Source organism: Pieris brassicae, chromosome 4 (genome assembly GCF_905147105.1).
Source record: "Pieris brassicae chromosome 4, ilPieBrab1.1, whole genome shotgun sequence".
In the NCBI taxonomy this organism is placed as follows: domain Eukaryota; kingdom Metazoa; phylum Arthropoda; class Insecta; order Lepidoptera; family Pieridae; genus Pieris; species Pieris brassicae.
The window spans coordinates 1,067,862-1,094,257 of NC_059668.1; the positions used below are offsets into that span (position 1 = coordinate 1,067,862).

Consider the following 26,396-nt stretch of genomic DNA (forward strand, 5'->3'; position numbering starts at 1 on the left):
TGAATGTATTCGAACAAAAATAGCTGATGCTGACCAACATGCCCTAAAACATAAACGGAGATGGGCAGGGCACGCAGCCCATGATACTGATGACAGATGGTCTAAAACAGTCGCGGAATGGACGTTTACTACAAGAAAAAGCAAAAAGGGCAAATCAATAGACCCATTGCCTGACGGAATAAAACGTGTAGTTGCAAAAAATTTGATGATGAGGGCACAAAATAAAATAGGGTGGTACCAGTTGAAGGAAGCCTTCTCCCGGACATCGCATCTTAGAGTATTAAAAAGTGTATTTATATATTTTGTTAATGTATGTCGTGGATTCTGGCTTATTATTATTATTATGTGTTTTGTATATCTTATTATATTTCATTATAACAATCGCACGAAGCGAAAGCAAATTTGGTACCGATAACAAAGTTTAGTAAACTATCTATTATACTAAATAGGTTGCTTAACATCTACCCTCTTACCGTCTACAATCTAAAAAAACGACTAAAGAACTGGCTCATGAACATACCCTACGCAGAGTTGGAGCTTCTTCTGAGGCCTAGTATGTAGTACAGACTTTATTCATTCACTCACTGACTCACTCACTCACTCACTCACTTATGCACTCCAGTGTGTTGATAACAGTTAAAAATCAATAACAACAAAAAACAAGTTAATAGAAGATGTAACTAAATTATATATAATATAATATTTTAAGGAATGTATAACTAAGTTTGTTATGAAAGAGCTGGAAACCCTGACACAGGTATATTTTTTACTTAAAAGGGTTCCCAAATCTTACACATTGTAATGAAATTGAACTTAAAATGGATAAACATATTTTATTATTATTATTATTAATTTATTGCTACTATTTTGCGCCATCTCTAAGCCCTGCCACAGTTTCACTCATAATTAAGATAATTCTTAAAGTAATCCAGTATTTGAAAATAATTGCCCATATTTTGTTTTAAGACATAGACAAATAATTTATTACTTACGAAACACACAAAATAATAATAAATATTGTTTTTTCTTTTAATGAACAAGGTACGTTTTAAGTGTGTGTTGTGGTTGTAACTGGCCCTCAGCATTATGTGGATGGGCAGACTGTTTTACAGCGCTGGTCATTCTGACAGAGACCACAATAGCTAGTTTGTGCCTCAGTCGTAAGTTTAGAAGTCTTGTGTATGTAGTAAAAGTATGTAGTAAGTAAAAAGATAAGAATAATTTTAACAGATTAAGGCGATCATAATAAAAATCTGATAGTTCACGACAGTCAAACTTATCCATAGTTGAATTGTTGAAATGACTCTAGAGGTATTTGCACATAGCTCCGTCCAGCATTGTTCATTATGAATTGCAGCAATTTCTTACAACTTACCAGTAAACCTCAATCTTCTAAATATTCTTAGCTACCAGGATCTCCAAAGACTTTAAGGTCATTCAACTGTACGTTATCAAAATTGATTTATGTCTAAAGAACATATAGAAAATCCCATGATAATTGGTGTAACAAGTTTATTCGATCACTGATTTAAGTTTGACCACATTATACAATTATGATTAATTTGATTACAACTAATACCTACGTAGTATGTTGACAACCACTGCAACATTGCTATATGCAGTCTAAATACTATAAACCTCTTAGGATTCAAAGAGTTTGTTAGTGCGATCTAACTGTCAAATAATGACACTGACAGATGACAAATGTCATATTTAGTTTCGAGGCGTCAAGTGATTATCAACATATCAGCTATCACGCAGTTGTTAAAGCGAAGGGCAAAATTACAAGCTTTTAGCCGTCAAAGAGAAAAACGAAAAATATAAAAATAACATGTCTAGTTTATACATTAATCAATTACAATTCGCAAGTTTAACTATGTTCTGATTTCTAAGAGACAACCGTTTTTAACATACGAGACAGTTTTTTGGGAAGATTTATATATATATTTATTTATATGTCGGAGTCGGAAACTCTCAGATAACTAAGATCTTCTAGCCTTTATCAAACTCTAACAAATTTTAAGTCAAAAAATTAAGAAAAAAGGGAAATAAATGGGAATGACTCGCACGGCGTTTTAAATTCTTGTTAAATTCAGAAACACTTACAAGATGCGATTTGTATATAATTTATACATTTTCTTATAGCTAAATCTCAAACCAATTGAAAGACACATAACACCTAACATAAACTAATGACTATCCAAGAACAATACAAATTCATAAAACAATATTCCAAACAGACAACGATATTTGCCTTAATAACTCTTTGATTCAATATTCACTCCAAGTTCCTATATCTAACTAATAGCTTTTTTAACATTACTACACGTCTACAGGAAATGCGTGAAATTGATTATACAAACTAGGTTTTAAAAGGTATGCTATCGTATGATTAATAATGATAATATTCTTAAATTACATTCATAATACTAACTTTTAACGTAATTTACACACATGTTATGAGTTTAACAATTTAAATTCCCTACATAAATACTAATATTATAATTATATTGCACTGTAAAGAAATACACGTATTTCCTGAGGTGATCATGATAATCTAATTAATTATAATAATTATTATAGTAATAATTTTTCGCTAAATTATTTAGCAGTTTCAAAATTATACCGTATTAAAATTATTTATAAACTAATTATTTTATTTCACTGTACAATTTCTTTTTCTAACGCTTCACAAGCTATTATAATACTCTACACTCAGCTTTTTATATTATATTAGCTGTAATTGCATTAAATAAATGTAATAACATTTAACATAACGCCATATTGTTCAATGTACATGGAAATAACATTCACATGAACAATAATTTGTGTCCTCGTAAATATTCCACATGAATCTACACTATCGTGAAATATATAATTTTACAACGTACCTAACGCATATTTCTATAATGATTATAATTTAAGATTACGATATATAAGATAATGAGCTAAGCATAGCCGCAATGCGACTGGATATGACGTATATAAGTCTGCATCAAGTATTTGTATGAAAAGTAGTAGTGCATTTCGCTTCCCACAATACCAGGAATTTCCATTCGAATATTAGTTTTTTTTTTAAATAAGCAAATGAAACTGTCAATTTAGCTCTACCTGCTATTAGTGGTTGTTACAAAATTTCCTTACGATCCTGATACCCGGTACTAAAACTTTGGCTTCTTCATATATTACTCGAAAATTATTGATCAAGATCTGCTTCATTTATTGAATAACTATGCGTACAGAGATATAATTATTCAGATATGCTCGTTTGATGTACATAGACATATGTTAATGAATCTTTAACTGACCTTTAAATGTAAGATTTTAAATTATTTTTTAATTAAGTTTTTAACAGTTTTGATATTGCTTTAGTAAGCCTAAGCTTTAAGACGCGAACAGGTATATAGTTTATCATAGAATCGATTGAATTATCACTCATTTCTGTGTGGGCTTCAATATTTACACTTATTAACTATGATATATTATATATACTAAAACATTGAAATAAAAAATACTAGCTTAAAAAACGTAATAAAAGTTACTAACTCTTATCTTAGGATGACTTAAATAAGGAAATGTCAAAGTTCAAAAGACTATCAAAAAGTATTTTAAAAAAGGGTAACTATTAAAAAAATCAACTAAGGCGACAGATGACGTATGACAATTAGAAGCTACGGACGGGTATAGATCAAAGTATCAAACCTAACTGCAAACAGAATTGTATTTTTAAACGTCAACAAAAAACAAACTTGGAATTTTAGGTGGATTCCGATATTAGAACATAAAAATACTTTCAAAAGATGCAGACATTCCGTTTTTTTGAGATACTTCATTTCGATCATAGGTCATTTTAAGCAGTTAGATTTGAAGGATAATTCTAAGATTTTCTGAAATTATGAAGAACTAAAATATATTTTTGAAGTTGATAATATGTAATGATATGGAAAGCAAGGTCCACTACCCTAGACTCCAATAAACCATTAAGGATTAATGAACAACTATGAGTACTTTAAGTGAATAAATTGAGATTAAGTTATTTATAATAAAATGTTTGATATGTTTAAGATATGGCAAGACAAGTCAGATCCATTGAATTTTCAATGCAATTTACGGCAAATTTTAAATTTTTGTAAATATGTCAAATTAAAAACCATAAATAATATACAATATACGAAAAATATTATTTAAAAATATATCTTAATAATTATATATTAATCTCATTAAATATTATGTGCGTTACTGCTATGTATAATATATTCTTATGTAAAATTGTATATCTTAAATCTAATGATATGTATGTGATACAGCTGGTTATGTTATTGCTACGATAAAATAGACACAAAATCACTATCTTACAGAATAAATTCAGTAATATTCAATCTAATATGTTCCTTTTGATGATAACTTTTTATTGTTTTCTTCATTTATATAACAAACAATTTTATATTATATTTTTGAAAAAATCTCTCCGGTCTTAAAAAAATATTCAGTTTTTCATCTTCGTTGTTATGTACGGATGTAAATAGTTTAGAGGTTGTAACATTTACTGCAGATATAGTATTATGTATGATGAGGTAAACTTGAATAAATAATATGTGATGTTATGATATTTTATTGTGGTCTAAATTCGACTGTAAAACACCAGTATTCTGACCAATCAAAACGTACGTTTATTTATTTTTACGTAAAAACCGTGAGGAATTTATTCTTCAAAGTCATCATCAAAAGTCACGCTCAATCTTAGTATAAGCATCTCTCAGCACATTGACTACTTATTAATTGAATTTCGGGAGAATTTGACACGAAAATTGACCTTAACTTACATCAACAGACTCCTCACCTTAACACCTAATTAACCACATCAAAAATATACTTTTAACAAAGATTAGAAAAAGACAGTATATTCTGAAATTATTGTGCTTTCGTGTTTGAGCACGTAAATTGTGTTTGTGCTTCGTAAGTTTTTTGTGCATTTACTACAACTCCTATTGTACTTTGCAGGCTAATTTATCTGTTTCCAATCAATTCCAACTCAATAAACGAAGGCTTTGCATTAAAATTCTCCTTGTTAACTTTGCCGAATTTAAATATTTTTATATATATTTCACAAATATAATGCTTCTTGCTCTCTGTACATTCAAATTGACTTATCGGGAACGTCACAAATATACAAGTACAAATAATAATTTTTTTGCATTTTAAATTTAAAACTCAACATTTAAAAGAGCCTTTGTCACGTGACATAACTACAGACCTCCATCATTACTCTACTTAAACACATTCTACGTCTAACACTCAAAAATATCACTAATACTTTACATTATTCTAAATGAATCAAAAGACTCTGATATGTTTATTTACCTTGGTTGCAACTCTTTATCACAAGTTGATCACTAACTTACCTAAGTAATAGTAATTGATATACAGTTATAAATTGATATTAAATCTTATACTAAGTATTGCTGAAACAATTAGATGCTTTATATTAATAAAAGGCAAAGATTGTAGAGACGGTTAAATATTACAACTTTGAGAATAATGTACATTTTCGTACTTATGTATTCATATGAAAAATTGATATTTACTATACAAGTAAGACAATTTTAATTCAGTACCTTAGAGCTCTATGGTTGACGTATTTATTTCAATGTTTCAAACGTCACTCAAACTACACTTGTTCATATACGAATAAGCTGGTATTGGTTCTCAGCTTAAGTGTTTACGGACGTAATTAGTTTAATATTATATTCAAACTTAACAAATACGTAAACTGTAGAGCTCTACACACTGCTCAAATGAACTTTTAACATTTTTGATTTCAATTTGGAAATTCAATAAATTAAAACGTATTCCAAATAATACAAGAGCATTTTATAAATACAGATTTTCAGATGAAGTTAAATGTTTCACCTGTTTAGGCCCTAATTTAATTCTTGATAAATTTTATACTTACTATAATATCGTGCTTTTTATGTACAAAATATCTTAATATTATACGAGTGATGTATTCTCGAATATAAAGTATAGATTATATAAACTTTTATATCATGTTTTTCTAAGTCGAATTTATCATCGAATAGTTTTATCTCTGTGAGAAAGTATATAAGTAATAGAACATTAACAGGTAAGAACAATATCAACAATAGGCTGTTATAAAAATGCCTTCTCAGTTATCAAACGCAACAAACTACAACATGTAGAGCTTTCAGTCCTACTGAGGTGACATTTCTAACAGTTAAAACTACGACATTAAGCACAGCTAGATAAGAAAAGTCGCAAATGGGAGGCGACTCAGTGATCGAAATTACCTATAAGATACAACAAGTAATATTAGCAAATTTACACAACAACACTCAGTGGCTCTAGAAGCCTTGCCGGAAGGGATTCTTTACGGGCGGCGCTGTAGGGCCCGCGGGTGCGGCCTCCGCCCCCCTAAAAGGGTTACTGGCTGGAGCTTGCGGCTGCGCAGGTAGCTGGCGTGGTTGACTGTAGTTCTCCTGCTGGTAACTTTGCTGCTCGTATCCCTGTGAATAGTTTTGATACCCCTGCTGGTAGTCCCTCGAACTATCCACATTCGACTCTTCCACGTTATCCTGACCCTGCACGTTTGAGTATTCAAGATGATTCTTGTATTCCCCATTTACCGGTCTTTGGTCTTGCATGCTGTACGTCTGATACTCTTTATCTGGTGGATCAGCCATTAAGATATTTGCCTCATTTTCAAATGGCTTGAAATCGTAAATATGTCTTAAGTACATGAGTACGGGAGCATACAGGAGGTTACTGAATGCAATAAATAGATTTAATGCAGTAAATCCGATCGCTTCGACAACTTCACCAGCGATTATCGGTCCGACAGCATATGCGAATGAATAAGATATATCGGCGATAGCATATATACTCCCATATACAGATACATATCTGACATCAACCAGATATCCAAGAGTAGGCAGAAGCGCAGTGTCAATCAAAGCTATACCAAAGCAGATCCCACAAATAGGTATCATCAACATTTTGTAAGAGGTTGCGAAAGGTATAATGAAACAGCAAAGTCCTTCTAGCGCCAATCCTCCAGCAGCCATCAGCCACTGATGTTGAGGATATTGTTTTGCCATTTTTACTGTTATTATTACACCAAGTACATGAGGAAAGAATGCAGGTAGCCATATCATTCCAATTTTCCAATTATCTTTTGTGAGGTGATCTTCCATCCAGAAGGATATTGTAGGTTCTAAAAATGCCAATGCGACGTTTGACATCATGAGAGCTCCTGCGCATACCGCTATGTAAGGGTCCATTAGTAACTTCCATATAGGCGTACCATCTGGTTTCGGCTGCTGTGCTTCTTTTATTTGCGTTTTCAATGGCTTCATAACCAAAAGAAGCATGAATCCATCCAATAAAGAAATCAGGGCTAAAATAAGAAATGGAACTTCCTTTCCAGCAAATTGATATAAAGCGCCTCCAAATGGTGGTGCTACGAGACAACCAAAGCTAATAAATGCTAATGCGATTCCGAGAGCTTTTGATCGCTCCGACTCTTCTGTAAATCGATCAGCTATCATAGCTAGCCCTGATGTATCGGCAAAAGCGGATCCAACACCCTGGAGACTTCGAGCGAAGAAAAGCATGCCATAACTCCTTCCACAAGCAAAGATCGATGTTGATAGAAACATAATAATCAGTCCGATCATCATCGGTATATCATACCCTATACGATCGATTAAGGCACCAGAGAAAGGATTAATCATCAGTTGTACTATAGCTTTTGAAGCAAAGAGTAGTCCTGTAGCCGAATCTTGCCCTTCATGTGAAGCGGGAATTATTTTAGTTGGTATAATCGTTCTGTTGCCTTCTTGTATTGGTGCTAGAGTTACGACATGATCAAATCCTGCTTCTCCCCATGCACCGATGTACCTCAAATAGTCCGGTATGATAGGTACTATTACCATGTACAACATGTTATCTAGGAGCAAGGCTATAGAAACTATGACTAAGATGATCTTTCTCTGGGAAGTCGGTTCTTTGATCTTGTCCCATAGTACTTCCCTAACTTCTCTCACCTCCAAATTAACGACAGGTATGACGGTGTTGTCGATCTTCTGCCAGATCGATTGCGGTCCTTCTTCCGCCATTTTGAGTATCGTTATTTATTTTCAAGTAAAAATATAAGCCAACTGCATATCGGAATATATCAACTGTTACTTCGTTGCTAATGTGCGCTCAGAGGACATTAGTTAATCGTTGACCCTCGCCGTCCTCGAATGGGACTTCGGAACCTGACAACAAACAGAAATGATCATTAATATCATTTCCTCGTCATATAACGTGGGGGAGGAGGTTGTTTCAAAAGGAATTTGAGTCGATCTTTGTTTCTGTTGGTTGACATGGTTCCTCTATCCCATTTCTACGAGACCTTCGAAATCCAAAGACGATTCAGAGTCCTTTTGAAAATAGTACACAAATAATTTTAATTAATTAATTATAATATAGTTAATTTATATATATATGGTTGTTAAATATAGTGTTTTTGTTGTAAAACGAATAGTTTAATTACCGCATGTAAAGGATTATAACCTGTCTCATATATACAATAGAATGAGATAATATAGTCCTAAATTACGTCAAAAGACACCCAGTAGCGAGATAAAGAAGTCAATATTTCAGTGACAGGATACTAACGACTTGTTTTGAAGAAATCCAATTTGCGTGGAAGCTCGTCAGACAACGTCATTATCCGCACTGAGGGGAGCTTTTTTGTTTCTTGATTCGTACCCAGTTTTACCGACATATCTTTTACTAGGTTTAATCAAACAAATAGGTCAAAATCGATCTAACATAATTAGTGCGTAACTCCATGCGAACGCTATGGGCAGGAGATAAGTCAATAAATAGCTATATTTTTATCGAATATTGATATAAGCAATCATTTGAAACCTTAACAAGTCTTATAAAAATTCTGTACTGATGCTGAAGATCTGACATGGGTCGCATCTAAACGAGGGGATGAGAAATGTATAAAGGAAGGGTGTTACACGCTCGATGTGATAATGTCAGGGTTGTAAAACATTATTATTAGGAAAATAGTTTTTTTTTTATGTGAAAGCAAGAATTACACATATTTCAGTAAAGTTCTCGAAAGCCGCTGACATATAATTGTAACGCATACAATACATTTCTTGATGACTATTAATATGTTATTTTATAAGTATTTATGAAAGTAACCAAAAGAGATTATTTGAAACCCTTTTTGCTTGTGATTTAATTTATCGAGAAATATATAGTGAATGTTGAACCACAGCCACGATTTAACTTCCGGTATACGGAACAGTGCGACTCACGCGAGGTGGTGAATTTCTCAGAAATATTTTCGTTATAGTCCTTGGGCTATTTTTAAACCAATACCGCAATATTACGTGAAACAGGAAACTGATAAGTTATGCTACCCAAAATTTAAGAAATATTATTTTAAATATTTATGATTGTCGAGTGAGTTTGCTGATCTTGCCGAAACTGAGTACAGATTTTTGAAGACGATTTAAGGGTGTACAGTGTTGCAACAATGTAAGTCTCATTCTATGTGCGAATTTAATATTCACTCGAACTCTGAAGGAAAACATCGCGAAGAAATCGGCTTGCCTTAGACCTAAAAAATCGACGGCGTGTGTCTAGCACAGGAGGCTGATCACCTAGTTGCCTATTATATTGACAATTTATCTTAAAATAGATACTGAAATCTGATGCCCAGACCTAAAAAAGGTTGTAATGCTGATTTATTTATGAAACATGTTAAAAGGAGGATTGTAGGATAAATAGGAATGTGTGACAATTACATGAGAGTAGACATATTCCCAGCATTAACCAGAAAAAACCGGTTGTTTTTGTAAGAAATAGAATATGAAACAGACAGAAATTAATAGCCAAGGCTAAAACGTCACTAATATGTGTAATGTTTAAGAAATTGTTACCATATATTTCTGTACACTGTCAAATAGACTTTGTTTATTTGTGTACACTGACGGAGACGCCGTCGGCTACTAGTGTATACGGATAAGTAATGATTCATATTTCTACTCGCTTTCCCTCCCCACGAGACCCGTGGTGAATGAAGGTAAACAGACGCATTAAACTTTAATAAAATTGCTGTTTCTATGAACGTGGCGCGCCGGTTGCCTTTGTGCTTCAAAGTACAGTTCCGAACGAAAATGCTATTTTAAAATTGACTTAATTATGCAAAATAAAGTAAACATTATTCTGGACATTATTATCGTTGTGATTTCTATCTCAGTACTACTAAAGTTTCCCGTTAATGGAATTAGTTTTACTTCTTTCATTACCAACGATTATATTAATTCCTTATCAATCACCTATTCACTAAAATTGAGGTACAGTTCTGTCTCTTTTTATCATTGTGTCTCTCTCCCTATGGCGAGGGGGCCGATGGCTGGCCATGTGTCATACTCGTGAACGGGAGCTTCTTGTGGTGAATTGACTTGAATATGTATTTGCGTGTTTCCACAAGAATGTAAGTGCGTGCTTCTATTTCACCATGCCTCCTACTGATAGATAATCTTTAACAACCTGAGACAAATCTTTGTTCTTAATTGATTTTATTATTATTTATTACTTAAGATGTCATGTGAAACGTTGTGTAATGGTTGCAACTCCTTACAAACGTTACCAATATGAATAAATAATTTTTGACTTTGACTTTGAATTTGTGCACACATTACTGGAAAGAAAGGAACGAAAGCTTTCTAGACTGTTTTGTTTTTACGATTAAGAAGCTTACTAGCTCAGATGTGCCAAGTGCCAACACATTAGTAAAACTGTAACTTTTTAGTATTAAATACATTTCGTAGTGATTGTACGTCGGCAACTTCAATCGGCAGGTGAGGGTTATTTTAGAGGGTTCTGTCCCAAGAGAGGTAGGGCGATTGACCTGCTCTTTATAACGAGCTTACATACGAATTCAAGCCTCAACGCTAAGAGAGAAAGTTTAAAATTGTATAGCATCATGATAATGATTTTGACACGGAATTACCAGCCTTATGACAAAGAGATAGAGGTCAAGGCGCTTCAAAAGTGGAACAGGGTATAGCTTATGCTATGGTTTTGAATATTTAATGAACGTTTCCGAGTAACGGGCTTTAAATGTTTTATGACTTCAATAGCGGAGTATTTTGCAAAAATATAAAAGTTAATTTTTCAGTTTATAGCAGTAATCGTGCTTTATACGTTTTGAACATCAATAGCTTTTAAATTTAAAACGATTTTTTTAACAGACATGAATGAATTGAATGTTGAATGGAAAAAGTTTTATTTCAAAACTATTTTGCTCTTCAGAATTTAATGAATTATTGTTGTCTGCATTCCTGGAATTCCCGTATGGGGTACGAAGATCGAATACTATTCTTAATTAACTTGTAACGTCTAAACTGAAACAGAGGACTTTCAAACGTATGCCTATATGAATAAGGATATAAATTCTAATACCTATCACATTAAATTAATCCACCCTTTATAACGTTATATTTGTTGCGTAACATGAATGCACCTCTACGACAGGGCTACGGTGCTACGCGTGGCTACAAAAGGTTACGCACAGCGGGCTACCGTAGCTTTTGTTCCTCTCTGGTAATGACAACCGTATTGCACGGGCTTTGTGCTCTTATAATGAACATTAAATAATATCGTATAGTATCTGCTGTTTTATATTTATACAGATTACTGTATCTGTTTATTCACCTTACAAGCGACTGTTTAATGCGTACATAGAAAAAAACAAACAAGTGTACAAAAGAAACAAATTGTAAAATAAGCTTAATCACTATGCAGTACACTGAAATAAGCTTTACGAATATTTGACGTTTGTCACATTATCAAGTATTTTTGAGGACTTTTGAGCCGGTTTAAACAATGGCTAAGGGCTCTCGTCACACGCGATAGGGCACGCTTGACCTCTATCCCCTGTCAGGGCAAATGTGACCCTAGCGCTTGAAAAATTGTATTCAAACTATAGCCTTTGTTATTAGATATTATATATTACTAAGGGCTTTAAATTATTTGTTTCAGGAAACTTTATATTCTAAAATAACAAAAATAATGAATATTGCATTGACGCCAGTTTTCATTGGCGTTTTCGTTGCACATAGGCGTTTCAAGTACGTCATTGCCTTTTACATATATATAATAACATATAGTGTAAAAGTAAAAAAGAAAATTTTACGTATAAAATACTACAATTGTCAATGATTTATTGATAATTAATTATATGTATTATTATTATTTATTTTTTCTTGAATCAATGTCACATGAGCATATATTACTCAAATTGTTTAGATTGCGTAACATTAATAGCAATATTACATAAGAAAAATGTAACCTTTTCTGTATTGCGTAATTAAACACAATAATTTTATATATTAAATCGGTCGGAGAATATTCGTACAGGTCAATTATATATTTTTCGGAAATCTGATAAATAGAAAATCTACAGCAACTCATTCCTTTCACTGTCAGTAATTGAACACTTCACACAAAAAGCATAAAAAATAAATAGCTTTTTCTGAATCCTATTTGAGGAAGAATGGGCAAAGTGGATTATATCGCCAGCGTCCCCTGGGAGGCGACAGGGGAGGCACAATGTTGCCCAACTCGGTAATCTTGTTTCGCGAGTTTGGTTAGAGCTATTTCAAACATTTGCTTAAGTTTACAGTCGTTTCTGGCTTTAGGCTGTCGCTCTGTTTGATAAGATCAATACGATCGAGTACCGAGTTAAGTAGGTAAATAGAAAGGGTCTAGAAACCGACTAATAAAGGCACAAAAGTTGCTGTGTATGTACAAGTTATATTATTTTTATATAATCACGCCTTTATTCCGGTACGTAGGGAGGTATCTCCATATTGCTGTAATCCCTACACACTTCTCTCGCTTCAAATCGATCACAACTAAAACCTTTTAGTTTTAATGGATATACATTTCACGTATTGTATAATGTAGCCAATTTGACTCTTAAATAAAAATAGAGGGTCTGTACACATTAATTTTATATTTTTTTTAAAAGCATATAGTACTGCTGGTACTACTCACCTAGGAATACATTTTCGACTATGTACGAGTTTTGCCCAAACAATTCGCCCTTTTATTTTCTGGCTTCATTTGTGCTGTTCGTAAACATTAAGTAATAAAGACGGCCCAACAGAAATAACGTAACGTACGGTATATCCCCAAGGCAATCTGAAGTTAACGCCTCCCTCGGGCGAATGATAGGAATGCCCAGGCAACGGCACTTTTCAGAAATGGCAAGCGAACAATTCGCATTTGTTTTGACAACAGATTGAAATGTCAACAACGAGGGGAGATTCGGATTATAAGGCTGTTTAAAATATCCTTTTTAAATTTGAAAGGTTGTATATATAAATAATTAAAGCGATTGATCGAGCCTAGACGTAATCGTGTATATAATTCCTCACCAATGTCTTAGATTCGCCATTTTACGTCAAGAGATTTACGACGCTCCTTTGTTTTAAAAGCACACAACACACCTATAACACAAAAGCAAAAATCTGTAGAGGTAGTCGAATATTACTTAAAATACCTTGACATACATACAAAAATGTTTTTAACAAGAATCAGGTTCAAAAAATATCATACTTCACTATCACTACCATAAACCCGACAAAATAATATTCCTTTATCATCTGGTTGCGCATTTAGCTACTATTCGGAAAATAAAGCGTTTCCAGCAAAAGCCATCAAGTATGGTGAAGCACTTTGCTCTTTCCATTAGCCATTTGTTCCTCCCTTTGTCGTTTTATCTCTGGGGAAGGCCTCGTGTAATCCATATTACACAAGCTAGCCAATGCTAGTGTTATATACATATCTTTTTTTGTCATTCGGTCAATTTTAAAAAGAGTTTCCAAACAATACGTAATAGAACGTAAATTCCTAATTTACACCTACATTGATATTGCAACATCAAATCTCATTTTTATTTTTTCACTTAAAACATTCATTGATTTTTAACTCCTTTGTCAAGCAAAACACAGAGCACATTATATTACTGTGTTGTCTATTTAATTAGGTGTTTAAGCATACTATCAAAAACTTTCTTATTTTATCTTTCGTGTATTATTTAATAATAACTTTTTATTTTACTTATTATAGTATCAGTATAATTAATAATAAAAACGATTAGAAATTGTCTTGTTGCAATTCAATATTCAATTAAGTTAGGCATACCATGAACAATTTATTATTTTATAATGATTTCTTTTTATTGTGAATTATTACGTACTTGCTCTATTATTAATCTGTGTAAATAATAAAAAAAACCTTTAGAAATTGTCTTGCTTTATTTTATCTTTCGTGTATTATTTAATAATGAAATATTTCTTATTTAAATATTAATTATAACGTGACTACTAATATAAGCAATATTTGTAAGTAATAAGATCGTTTAGAAATTGTCTTAAAATGAACGAACTCTTAGTAAGACCGACATAACTCACCCCAAGCTTTGTACGAGGTATTGTTGCGGCAAGGAATTACGTGCGACATGGGGTTCATTACAAAGGAAACAATTTATTAAAATTGCTATTAGGTTCGCAGGATGTTTTCTACATTTTCTTTATGAACTATTTTAATCACAATACAGGTGATTTATTTTACCATTAATAATAATTTAAGACATCTGCTTCAAGTTTTTAAGCTTTTTTTGCTATCTTCTTTTATCTTAATAATAATAATAAAGCCCGTTTAATTTCTAATCATAAAAAAATAAAATATACAGCTTAGATTTTTTACATTTTATACATGATTTTATTTATATTTTTATCCCATATATATATATATATATATATTATATATAGGCCTTTACCCGCGAAAGCCTTTTCTCTTACTCGTACATAATGTTGTTGATTTACACATTTTGCTCACTTTGGAGTAAATTTTACAATGTCTTATTAAGAACATAAAATAATGTCGAAGTTAAATTATTTACAATCGGTGTCAAATCTTTGGTCCAAATACTCACCTACGCTATAAAGGCACTTTGCCTTTAAATATTTTATCACCTTCCCCTTGAAATAATTACGTAGCAGTGATCTATAACATCTAGGAAGGTGATTAAACAGTTTTATAGCCATGGTGTAACAATTTTTTGTATACATCCTGGTGAAGCATGCACCATGCATCCCTCTGTATATAAAGGCAAGTTTCTTTGTATGATTTGAACAATTTTGGATATATTTTTACGGTCATAACTGCTTCAAGAATATATAAACTTGGTACTGTCAAAATACTGAGTTCGTAAAAAAATAATCTATATCTTACCAGAGGTCCAACGCCCGTAATAGAGTAGAGACTTTTGGGTCGTGGGTTTCTAGGTAACACTTATTAAATATTTATGTTGTGTCACTGGTATATAGTACCACTGACCCCAGAGATGATTCTTTCATTGCGAAACGAGCTAAATACATCAAGAAATGTTTCCAGCGTTATAGTTTCACTGCCACAGGGACCAAACTTTTTTAATTTGTTTTAATTTTCTATTTACAAATTTGTATTATTATTAGTCGGTTGAAAAATTGTAAATACTATATATTTGTGAGACATTATATACAGATGATAAAAACGGTTATATAATCATAATTCATTAAAGTTTATATATCTTGTAAAACATTTATACCACGAAAATATTTCTTGGATACTTCCCGCTATCATCCAAATAGATGACTATCAAATAATAGACGAAACATGTGGCTCCATATAAAATGTAATGATGCGTGAAAAATAACCGATATATAATGGCGGGGCTGGTTCTAACACCATAATAATCGCGACCCCAGACATTTATTATTTAGGGAAGCTGCTATCTTGACTTATGAGACAATTTCGATAAATATTTGCACTAGGGAACATATCAAATGTCCCGTGAAGCAATTTCTCTACTATTTAAATAATAATAGTGACTGGATAATATTTAAAACAACTTGGGTTGATTTGGTTAATATTAAGTGTCGATTTATAGATTAACTATTTGAATATTATTTATAGTCCCTAACTCCACTATGGGACATGGGGCTGACACATTGTTTTACAGAAAAACAGTTTGAGTCAAGTAGATATGTATGCTTCACAAGGTGTGTTTACCAGTAAGCAATGTCGCACAGAAGATATACACTATGTTAACACACATTAAACATCCCCTGTATTGTTCAATTTTCTCCGGTATGCCCGGGCTAAATTAGCCGTCAGTAACGCGAGGGGAGAAGGGCCCCGGATGATTTGTGTCTCTGATAACGGACCTGCTAATACGACCCTCGTAATACGTTCGTGAGGAAAATTGACCAAGATTTACATCTTTAGGGTGCGCGTCCTCGAAACTAACCAAAGCACGGAAGTATTCCACGTATTACGTACATTGTATTATTTTGTTTTATATTGCTTTCTGTTAAGGTTTTTCAAATTAAAAGTTGTACATCAGTAATTCATACATGAAGTATAGTATCTGGGTGGCAGGTTGTTATTGGAGTTATAACTTTATATTGGGGTCGAAAACAACACAATAAGAAAACTTGAATAGTTACTTAGGTTCTTGCTTGTAAAAAACAGGATTTCAAATTTTACAATCAAGACAATGTGTGCGTGTACTAGTGTACACACGTAAGAAGTGAAACTTTTTTATGACCTCATTTTTCGAAAAATTATCTACTATATGTTACTTTACAGAAATTGGTTAAATAAAGTTTAACAAAGGTTTAACAATGGGCCTATATTATCATAGACATGAATACTATTAATACAATTATTTCATTTTACCTTATTACTACTAAGATTATTACAGTATTTCATTAATTGTAATAGAATTATTACTATCATTGTTATTAATGGCTTCGAATCTCGTCGGATCAACCGTGGTAGGGAGAAACAAGAAGAACAAGCACAACATCAAGCAAGCACAAGAAGAAGCAGACCAAGAAAAAGATGACATTTAACGGAAAAATGTGACGCGTAACCAAAAAATGTAACGGTAAATTTTTCTCCAATGACGATAAAGAAGTTTTACTTCAAAAACAGACAATGTTATTGTTTTTATCTCCTGATTAGTTACATTTGACAATTTAAGATTTCATTAGATATTTTTCATATAAGTTATGCCATATTAATATTTAACTTCCCCTTACCGGTAACTATTAATTACCAGCCAAGTTACAAAAATCCCATTTGTGTCTTGTAATTTTGGAACGATTATTTGAGATTCGCCATACAAACAATGCTTTAATATTAATTTATTTTTGAACATATAATAATAAACATCCAGTTGTTCACACAGCAAGTTTTAAAAGCAGAAAAGCCACGACTATCAGATTACGTCACGAAATATTCGCAAATGAACGGAAATTGGAAATGTGCCAATGACACAATTAAGCTTCCAAAGATTTTCAAGAAGCTTGTCAGATTGCGTCTGAATTTATGCTTAAAACAAAAAGTTTTATAGATAAACCCTGTTATTTATATAAAAAAATCGGACTTATTACATCATTCTAAGAACTCTTAATCACAGCGTAAAAAATGGCAAGATGAGAGTATTTTGAGTCTGTATTGACACCGGTATCACGGTATATGAGATCAGTAACTGAACGATAATTCCGTAGTAGCATATAGCAAAAACATATATTTAGGCCCACCAACATAATTTTCATAATTTCATCATCAACAATACAAATTTAATTGACGTCTGTAAAAAAGCCTTCCTTGAGTAATATACGGTTTCTGGATCGTCGGGGTGCTTTAAATAATAGAGGCTTTTAGTTTTACTCTTTATTAACCACTCGTGTACAACAATAGAATATAAGCGATATAAAGAAATATTAATTGCTATCTAACGAATTAATGCAACGTAATAATTGACGAGAGTGCCTACGATTATATACTCCAACGATTAAGGAACTGGCCACGCTTATACAACTAAGAAAGCCTGAGTGAGCAAAATGTACAGTCTTGGCTCGTACAAGTAACAGGCAACTAACCAAATCATTAAATATTATTGTACATATTATTAACTAGCTAAACGTTTAACCGTGTCTAAGGCATTCTTGCGTGTAATGAAGATCAAAGTATCTCTTTCACTTTTCACGCGTCACATGGGTAACACTCTTGATATGAAACACAGACTATATAAACTTGTGCTTGGCCATTTGTAGCCGGCTACACAGATCAGAGTAAAGAAATTTATTTGACGTATTATAAACACAATACAGATTATATAAGCCTCACGTTAACTGAGTAATAAAAATGAATTGTTTAATTAGTGGGTTCAGATAAAGGCTCATTACTAGAGACGTTATTCAGTAACATTTTCATTCATGAAGGGGAGAGATGCGTGATTAGGTGATCACGTTCGTGCCCGCAACAAATCGCTGGAGGGGCAAAGGGCGCTGATTACATTATTTACGATCGATTTTGATTTAATTACTCTCGTTATATACGATTTTTGGATATGTTCGAACATAAATCTTCTAGTGAATAAACTGAATCTCATATATAGGGATATAAATGAATGTATAGTTATTTTTGAAGTGAATAAAATTAACGCAGATTTTTATACAGGTACATGATCATTAATTTACAAAGAAGTTTCACTTCTGACATTTGCACTTTGTACGCACGCACTTTTTTTTTAATAGAACCCTGCAAATGGGCACGCTCATCTGATGTTAAGTGATACTGCAGGTGGCCAATCAAAGCCAGAAGGCTCGCGAGTGCGTTGCCGGCCTTTTAAGAATTAGTACGCGTGATTGCTAAGTCGATTTTTTTCGTAAATACTTCAATTATATTTTGACGGTTACTTATTTCTTGTAATAGTATAAGCAGCTTACAATAATAAAATAAGGTTTTCATTAGACTTATTAACTGTGTCTACGTTGTCATTAATTACAAAAATCATTAGATTGTTTACTTATCAATATTTATATTATAAAGAGGTTCGATTTGTAATTTTGTATATTTGTAACTAACAAACTTGGATTAACTCTTTTACCGTGAGAATGTTACATTTCATAAGAATTACATATTTAAAAAAGGTAAAATATAATATAGTTAATAATATCATTCATTCATAACAATCAAATGTACAGTATTTAAAAATCTTGACCTACATAGTATTCATAAAAAGAAAATTTTAAACACATAGTTTGTTCCTATGGCAGTGTACCTTTAACGCTGGCAGTATTTTCTCGCTGTATTGCGATACATATCCGTTGTGTGCGAAAAGCACTAGCTCTGGTGTCACTGGTTTTATCTACCAGACGCCAACTTAAATCTTTAATTAACGCCTGTGCTCTTGAACCCCACGGCCCAAGAGTCTCTACTCCAGAGGGTAAAATTATATTTCTTATCAATTAAATAAAAGCAAAAAGTATACCTTAAAAATTGCTCTCGACGGACATTATCTAAATGAAAGACCATTTAAATATTCCAATATGAGACACACGTAGCTCACTAATTAACTGATTAACATTTTATCAGATGGTGAACCCCAGCTCTGAGTATCCCGTAAAATCCATTTGTCATGGGTCTTCATGGTGGCGGGTCGCCACGCGACACAATCACGATTGTTATTAGAGTGGCTTTATTACTATTTCATATCCAACTTTTAATTTCATTAATACATTTATAATGTGTTTTATATAAGTTGCGTGTGTTTACGTTTATTTTCAATCAATTGACCAATATAAAGTACGTCGTTCTAGTTCATCTAATTATCAGCTGAAATTGTTAATTGATAATATTTTAATATTATTAACGATTTTTTTATAGAACAGGAGATTAATCTACTATTAAATGGTAGCGCCGCCGGACTCTCTCAGTGCAAGAGGGCTCGCGAGTGCGTTGCCGTCTTTAAACGTGGCAACAATAAATTTGTTGTTGGTGGTTTTATAAATTCAGTTCCTTTGGCGATCCACTTATTATATTTTTATTAACTAATTAAAAACATAAAATCATTGTTAATTCTTTCACGTTTGATCGTTCAGGTCGTTTTTTTTTTACAATTATATATAGTGAACCAGGACTGGCTGAATCAACGCAGAAAAACCGTGAGATTCTGTATCACAAAACTCAACAACTTATGTATGTAAAATTTTATTTTCTACATTCGATTTTACTTGCTAAAGTTACTCAAAGGAATAAATTATATTAGATTTTTTGCCTATCGAGAAAACGATCTAATTTGTATGTATAATTTCGAGTAAATGAAAGACAACTTATCTCACAGCCTAGTCTGCCTATAGAAATTTTCGTCAAAAAAAACCATCAACTCAATGTGAATTGAAACATTTTCAAGGCAAGTGGCAACCGAACTACGCCAAAGCTCTCATGTTGGGTGGAAAATCAATAATTCCCATTACGGTATGGCCCGCAGCGCGTTATCCAATTTACCTGCGTAAATAATAAAAGCTCTTTCTATATTTACCAGGTATAAACGTCATTTAACGCTAAAAGAATATTTAAAACACATTAAGTCGCTATTATTATTTTTATCTTCCATGGAAAGATGTGAATAAAGAGAAGGTAGTTTTATTTGTAATTATAGGCAAGTTAGTCTTCTGTAACTACCAATTAGTTTATCGCTGGAACCTTTTACTATGTGCGTCCACCACTAAGATACCACTGACAAGCTAATAATATTAGGTCTTAACCTGAAAGTCGTAGATTCGATCCCCGGCAGTGCACCAATGGACTCTCTTTCCATGTGCGCATTTATCAATCGCTCGAACGGTGAAGATAAACATTGTGAGGAAACTGGCTTGTCCTAGACCTCTACGGTCGGTACTGTTTGCCTATTACATTAACAAATGATAATGAAACAGATACAAAAATCTAAGGCCCAGACCTAAAAAGGTTGTAGCTACAACTACAATCTGTGGCTTCTAAATAGTACAAATAGTTCGCTAAAGATTCCGACCGATACAACATACATAACATATCCAACTGGGGCCTTCGAGCCACTCCAGTGGCTCCGGTAGACTGGACGAGGATCTGCCCTTTAGGTCGGAGGAACCCACAATTTTCCAGTTTAAAATATTGCATTGTATCTATGTTTATAACATACATAGAATTGATGAGTTTCATGAAAACATATAGTGGCGGTGGAAATGGTTAACCATATGGTTGAGTCTTCATAACGTAAAGAGGTCTATCTATTTCAGGCAAATATTTATCTAAAACTCTGTATTTCAAATAATATGTATCTAGGTTAGAATAATGCAGCGTAATTTTGTATTTGCACAGTACAAGGGTTCCGACTTGTGCCGGCGGCGTCGTGTCAAATATTTATGACGAGGGAATTGCTGAGCGAGCCCCATCCCCGAGCTTGAAGTATTGTTAGAAAATTTCTCTTTAGAGATAAATCTTGTTTTACATCCTAACTTTTTTCACAAACCAACTACTACAACTACTGTTAAAACTTTATTTGTTTTTTTAGGATTTGTTATAGGCTACAGGACCACCAGTCACTGGAAAGAGTACGACGCCTGAGATATAAATAATAATCCACATATATATTTTCAATATAACAGTCGTAATTGCTACGACTTGATTTTTTATATAGCCATTAATATATACAACTAGATATACATGATATTTTATTCCTGGACCTATAGGTTCTATATTCAATATAACAGTCGTAATTGCTACGTCTTGATTTTTTATATAGCCATTAATATATACAACTAGATATACATGATAATTTTATTCCTGGACCTATAGGTTCTATATTCAATATAACAGTCGTAATTGCTACGACTTGATTTTTTATATAGCCATTAATATATACAACTAGATATACATGATAATTTTATTCCTGGACCTATAGGTTCTATATTCAATATAACAGTCGTAATTGCTACGACTTGATTTTTTATATAGCCATTAATATATACAACTAGATATACATGATAATTTTATTCCTGGACCTATAGGTTCTATATTCAATATAACAGTCGTAATTGCTACGACTTGATTTTTTATATAGCCATTAATATATACAACTAGATATACATGATAATTTTATTCCTGGCCTAAGAGAGTAGGAAACACGAAACATTCTACTAAATTTTTTTATAAGGACAATTTCTGTCACAAATTATTTTATCTTAAGCTGACAGAATTGTGTCTGACATCATTTAGACATTACCCCAAAACACGTAAACATATTTGCAGTTACGAGACACCGATTTTCGAATTTAGGTTTGCCAGGCGAGAAGATAATTGATCCAATTAGTCAGAAGACGAGGGTGAGACGAGGAACACCCTTTGAACTTGTGTTTCGCGGTTCCAGACGTGTTTGGGAAAATATAGTATTTTTAATATTGTGCATTTCTATATATTTGGTTGACATAGAAGTGATTTAAAAAGCGACCAGATGTCAGAAAGCGTTTTTTGTTTTTATACAATATATCGGAATCGCTGTCGTAAACTACGTTTTTGTCTTCGTACTTTATATATTTTAACTAATAAATAATTCCATGATGACATCGTGAACAATGAGAAAAAAATTCACAGCTCTTAAATCTCGGTTTTAGTTCGATTGGCAATATATTTCATTATTTGACTATAAAAGTGAGATACCAGTGTAAGCGCAAACGTTCACGTTTATAATTACTCGATTTAACCAAAAATGAATTAATCAAAAACCATAACGCAATACACCAATCTTGCATAGAACTGCATGCTTCTGTAAGACTTTTTAATTAAATAATACAAAATTCATAATTTCTTAAACAGCCTAGAGCCATTATGTGAGGATGAATAATGTCGTTAATTTCACTATTGAAATTACCTACCGTCCTGTTATTCTTATATGAATGCAATGGAAGTGAAAGAGGCAATATTGGTTCTAGAACAAAATTGCAAGCTCATTATGTATTAGCTGGTCGGTTCGCCTCGTGGTAGAGGGTACGCGGCGTAGGTCGTCGCCTGTTTCCCTACACAATTGAGTTAATTCTTGTTGGTAATTGGAATTATTTCGTACACTAATTGCTTGTCGTTAGAACAGAGACAATTTGCAGGCGTAGGTTAATGAATATCATTAAGTTGACGAAATAATCGCGGTAGATAATGAAACTTTAATATTTCAAAATTTTATGTTCCTTGTCATTTAAATACCAACCCGTGGTGAGTAAGCAAGTTCCGTAAGGAAAGCACTGATCTGTGACCACAGAATGAAATAAACAAAAAAAATTGATTAGTCAAAATCATGTCCGTACAATACGGAATATTGTTATAGTAGTGTAGCTGTAAAGGCCAGACATAGTTGTAATATCTGAAGAGACACATAGAGTACCAAAATTATTCAGAAATTTCTACAATATCGTACAATCTTAAACGTTCTTGAAGAGTTCGATCCAACCCTGACGGCTAAGTTGGGGCTAACTTTTATTATCGTGAGGCACGCAACAGAGGGAAAAGTAGCTTAGCTCCGATGGCTTTGTTAAATAACATTTATATGTGTAAAAACTACACTTTTTATAAGAATGGACGAGGTTTTTAACTGACCCACTCTTATGCTCTGTTTAGTACTTTTGATTCTCAAGTAACTTATAATAGGGAAACCGAACTCAATTGTGAGCATTACCACGTACAAGTTTTCTTTATATACATAGGTGAAGTCGGCTTGGGTAGGCCTTGTACATACCTGGATAAAATTCAATATGTGCTAGAGAAGGACATTAAAAGTACCCATAGCTGATGAGCATGCATGGTATCAAGTAGAGATTCGTGGTCTGCCTACCCTTCAGGAAAAAGGCGTGATATAAATAAATAAGTTTTCTACATCAGAGCTTCGGTATGGTCCTTTTAGATTATAATTATTATGACATTGGCACTCTCTTATAAAGTGGTGCCGTTAAGGGCAACATAAACTAGAATATAGATAATGTGAATGTTTTTGTTTCATTGTGGAGAGTGAGAATCAAAGATATACACAACAGCTTTATCTCGACATCATTCGCATTGGATGGAATGGTTTGTGTGTCTCAAAGTATGACAGTACATTTTGCAATTTGGTCAGTTATTAGTAACATAGCTATTTATATATATTCATAATTAATTAGCGCCTGTACACTTTAAATTAATTATAAAATTATTGCGTGGTAGATACTTAACGCTTAACTTGTTGTATTGCGAATCAAAAAACGTTTAAATTACTGTTTGTTTATTTTTAACTATTATTTCAGATATTTTGTACAGCAATATACTTTTTAAACTAATAAGCCCTATCTTATAACGTCATACATTGCGCTATCTTTCGTTCGCTTATGAATTAACCTACTTATAAACGACATTATTAGCAAATAATAAAACAATTGTAAATTGTATTTTAGACCAACTACGCGCCCCATGTTTGCCTTCATTACGTCATAGTGACTGGACACGGGAATAACAAGACATTGTTTTACAAATATTTACTCATCGTTAGAAGTCTCCTCTATTTGCTCAACGTGTTTTGATAACTTCCCCTGCTGTATCCGATTGTGGGTAGAACCATTTGCTCATGTAATAACTTGTTAGTTAAAAGGAAGCGTCATAATTTAGTATTATTTGTATTTTATCCTAGTGTTCTAAATTATTACAGTTATATTGTTGCGAATAAAGTTCAATTACTTTCGAATTACTAGTCAAAGACATGAATCAGTTCTTAAAGGGAATTTTGTGCACGAAAATGTTCTTGGTCTTCCAAATAAAAAGGCTCACATTCGATCTCGAACAAGTGTCTCGCCGATTATTCTACTAAAGTTTGGGTGATAGAGGAGGATTTGTATTTGATACTAAAGAATTCATAGTTAAGATCTCTCACCTGTGTCTCTAAGTTGCAGGGATCCGACTTTGTCGAGATAGCCCCTGATAGAGGTAGCGACGCGCGAGGGCGAAGCGGCCGCGGCGCCGCCCCTGAGCGCCCCCTGCAGCCGCCCGAACAGAGCTCCCCCTTCGTGCTCCACGGTCGTGGCCTCGGGGCTACTGCCCCACACAGTTGATCTCAACACTAACGTTTAAAAATGGAAAAATTGAACCCTTCACTTGGTTTTATTCTAATTTTAATCTTAGCTGTATATTCTGTGCTTATAATGCTATCAGTGCATGTTTGATATGTATTAGTTGTTCAGAGCTCGCCCATGGTGCGCCAAAAATCTGCAATATATCAAAAATAAATAATTTTATTCAATCTTACAAATCATATTCTTAATAATTTTGTTTTAACTGTATTGAAGTTCCCATTATCAACAATGAAAGTTGTAATTTAGAGGGGTTACATTTACGTAGTAAAGAGAGCGGAAGTCATAAACTGTGGCGGTTCCGCAAAATGGCGGCCGGATACGTCTCGAGAGACTGTTTCCGGTGGGTCACATCCGAAAGTTATTCTGAATTTATACTCTACAGTGAATAGGTTGTAAACAATTCGATGTCTTTTATTAAGTAGCGTTTAAAAGAAAAATAAAATTATTACAATTATATCAATTTAGCTATCCTCATAAGTATGAAAAAATCTATTTAGCCGTTTACCTAATCAAACGTAGAATTGAGGCATTTTTTAATGCTACGTACAAGTTTCAATTAAAAACAGCAGTTATTTTACTTTATATTTCTCATAGTCTTTCGTAGTTCACCAAATAAAATATATGAACTCAACATACACAGTGGCAATTATTTATTCGCCGAAATAAATGTTACTATGTAAGTGTATCTTTCTAGAACAAGTCACGAGACAATTATGTAACATTATGTAACATGCATGCAGAAATACGTAATAAGGCGCGCCGTCGGCCGCCCGCCCTAACGAAGTTAGTTTGCCGCGCTTTGTCCGCTACGGTCAAACAGTTCTTAGTTATTCATAAGACTTTAATAACTATAATACTTTGTTACATATATACGTTTAGTGGAGGGTTATTAGATATGGTTTTGAATTAACACTGTTCTCGGCTTAGTTGCTGTAAATATTTTTAGCAAAAATATTAATTTGAACAATATTTTAACACTAGGTAACGAATTAAGCTTTCCTAATTCTGAATGATTAAAGATCTTTGTAACTTATTTACATAATTTTTATCCAGAAAAGCACTGCAATACTAAGAGTATTGTATAAATGACCTCTCTTTCTCTCCTATGTAATAACAAAAGCTCTCTCCCTCACACTATTACGTAACCACATTATAAAACTACACAAAATTACATATTACACACACAACATGAAAAATACATCACAGACAATTAAAATAAACTGTTTAATACTAAAAATATAAGATTTAAAAATAACCTTTGTTTTGTTGTCGCGAGCTTGGCACACCTGGGATTCGCAAGCCCAGACTGGCAGCCTTCGGGAGATCTCCATCGAA

General features: G+C 33.0%; 1 protein-coding gene across 1 annotated transcript; it reads right to left on the reverse strand.

Annotated features, from left to right (window-relative positions):
• Positions 1-1,484: 1,484 nt before the first annotated feature.
• Positions 1,485-26,396, reverse strand: LOC123708058 (vesicular acetylcholine transporter). The gene is made up of 3 exons (XM_045658535.1): positions 26,318-26,396; positions 24,863-25,194; positions 1,485-8,279 (listed from the first exon to the last, which is right to left on the reverse strand). The coding sequence occupies exon 3, from the start codon at positions 8,133-8,135 to the stop codon at positions 6,363-6,365; it is 1,773 nt and encodes a 590-aa protein (XP_045514491.1). The 5' UTR covers positions 8,136-8,279; positions 24,863-25,194; positions 26,318-26,396; the 3' UTR covers positions 1,485-6,362.

Bases quoted from the DNA above. Each gene is read 5' to 3' on its own strand.
- LOC123708058 (XM_045658535.1), bottom strand. From the start codon at position 8,135: ATGGCGGAAGAAGGACCGCAATCGATCTGGCAGAAGATCGACAACACC.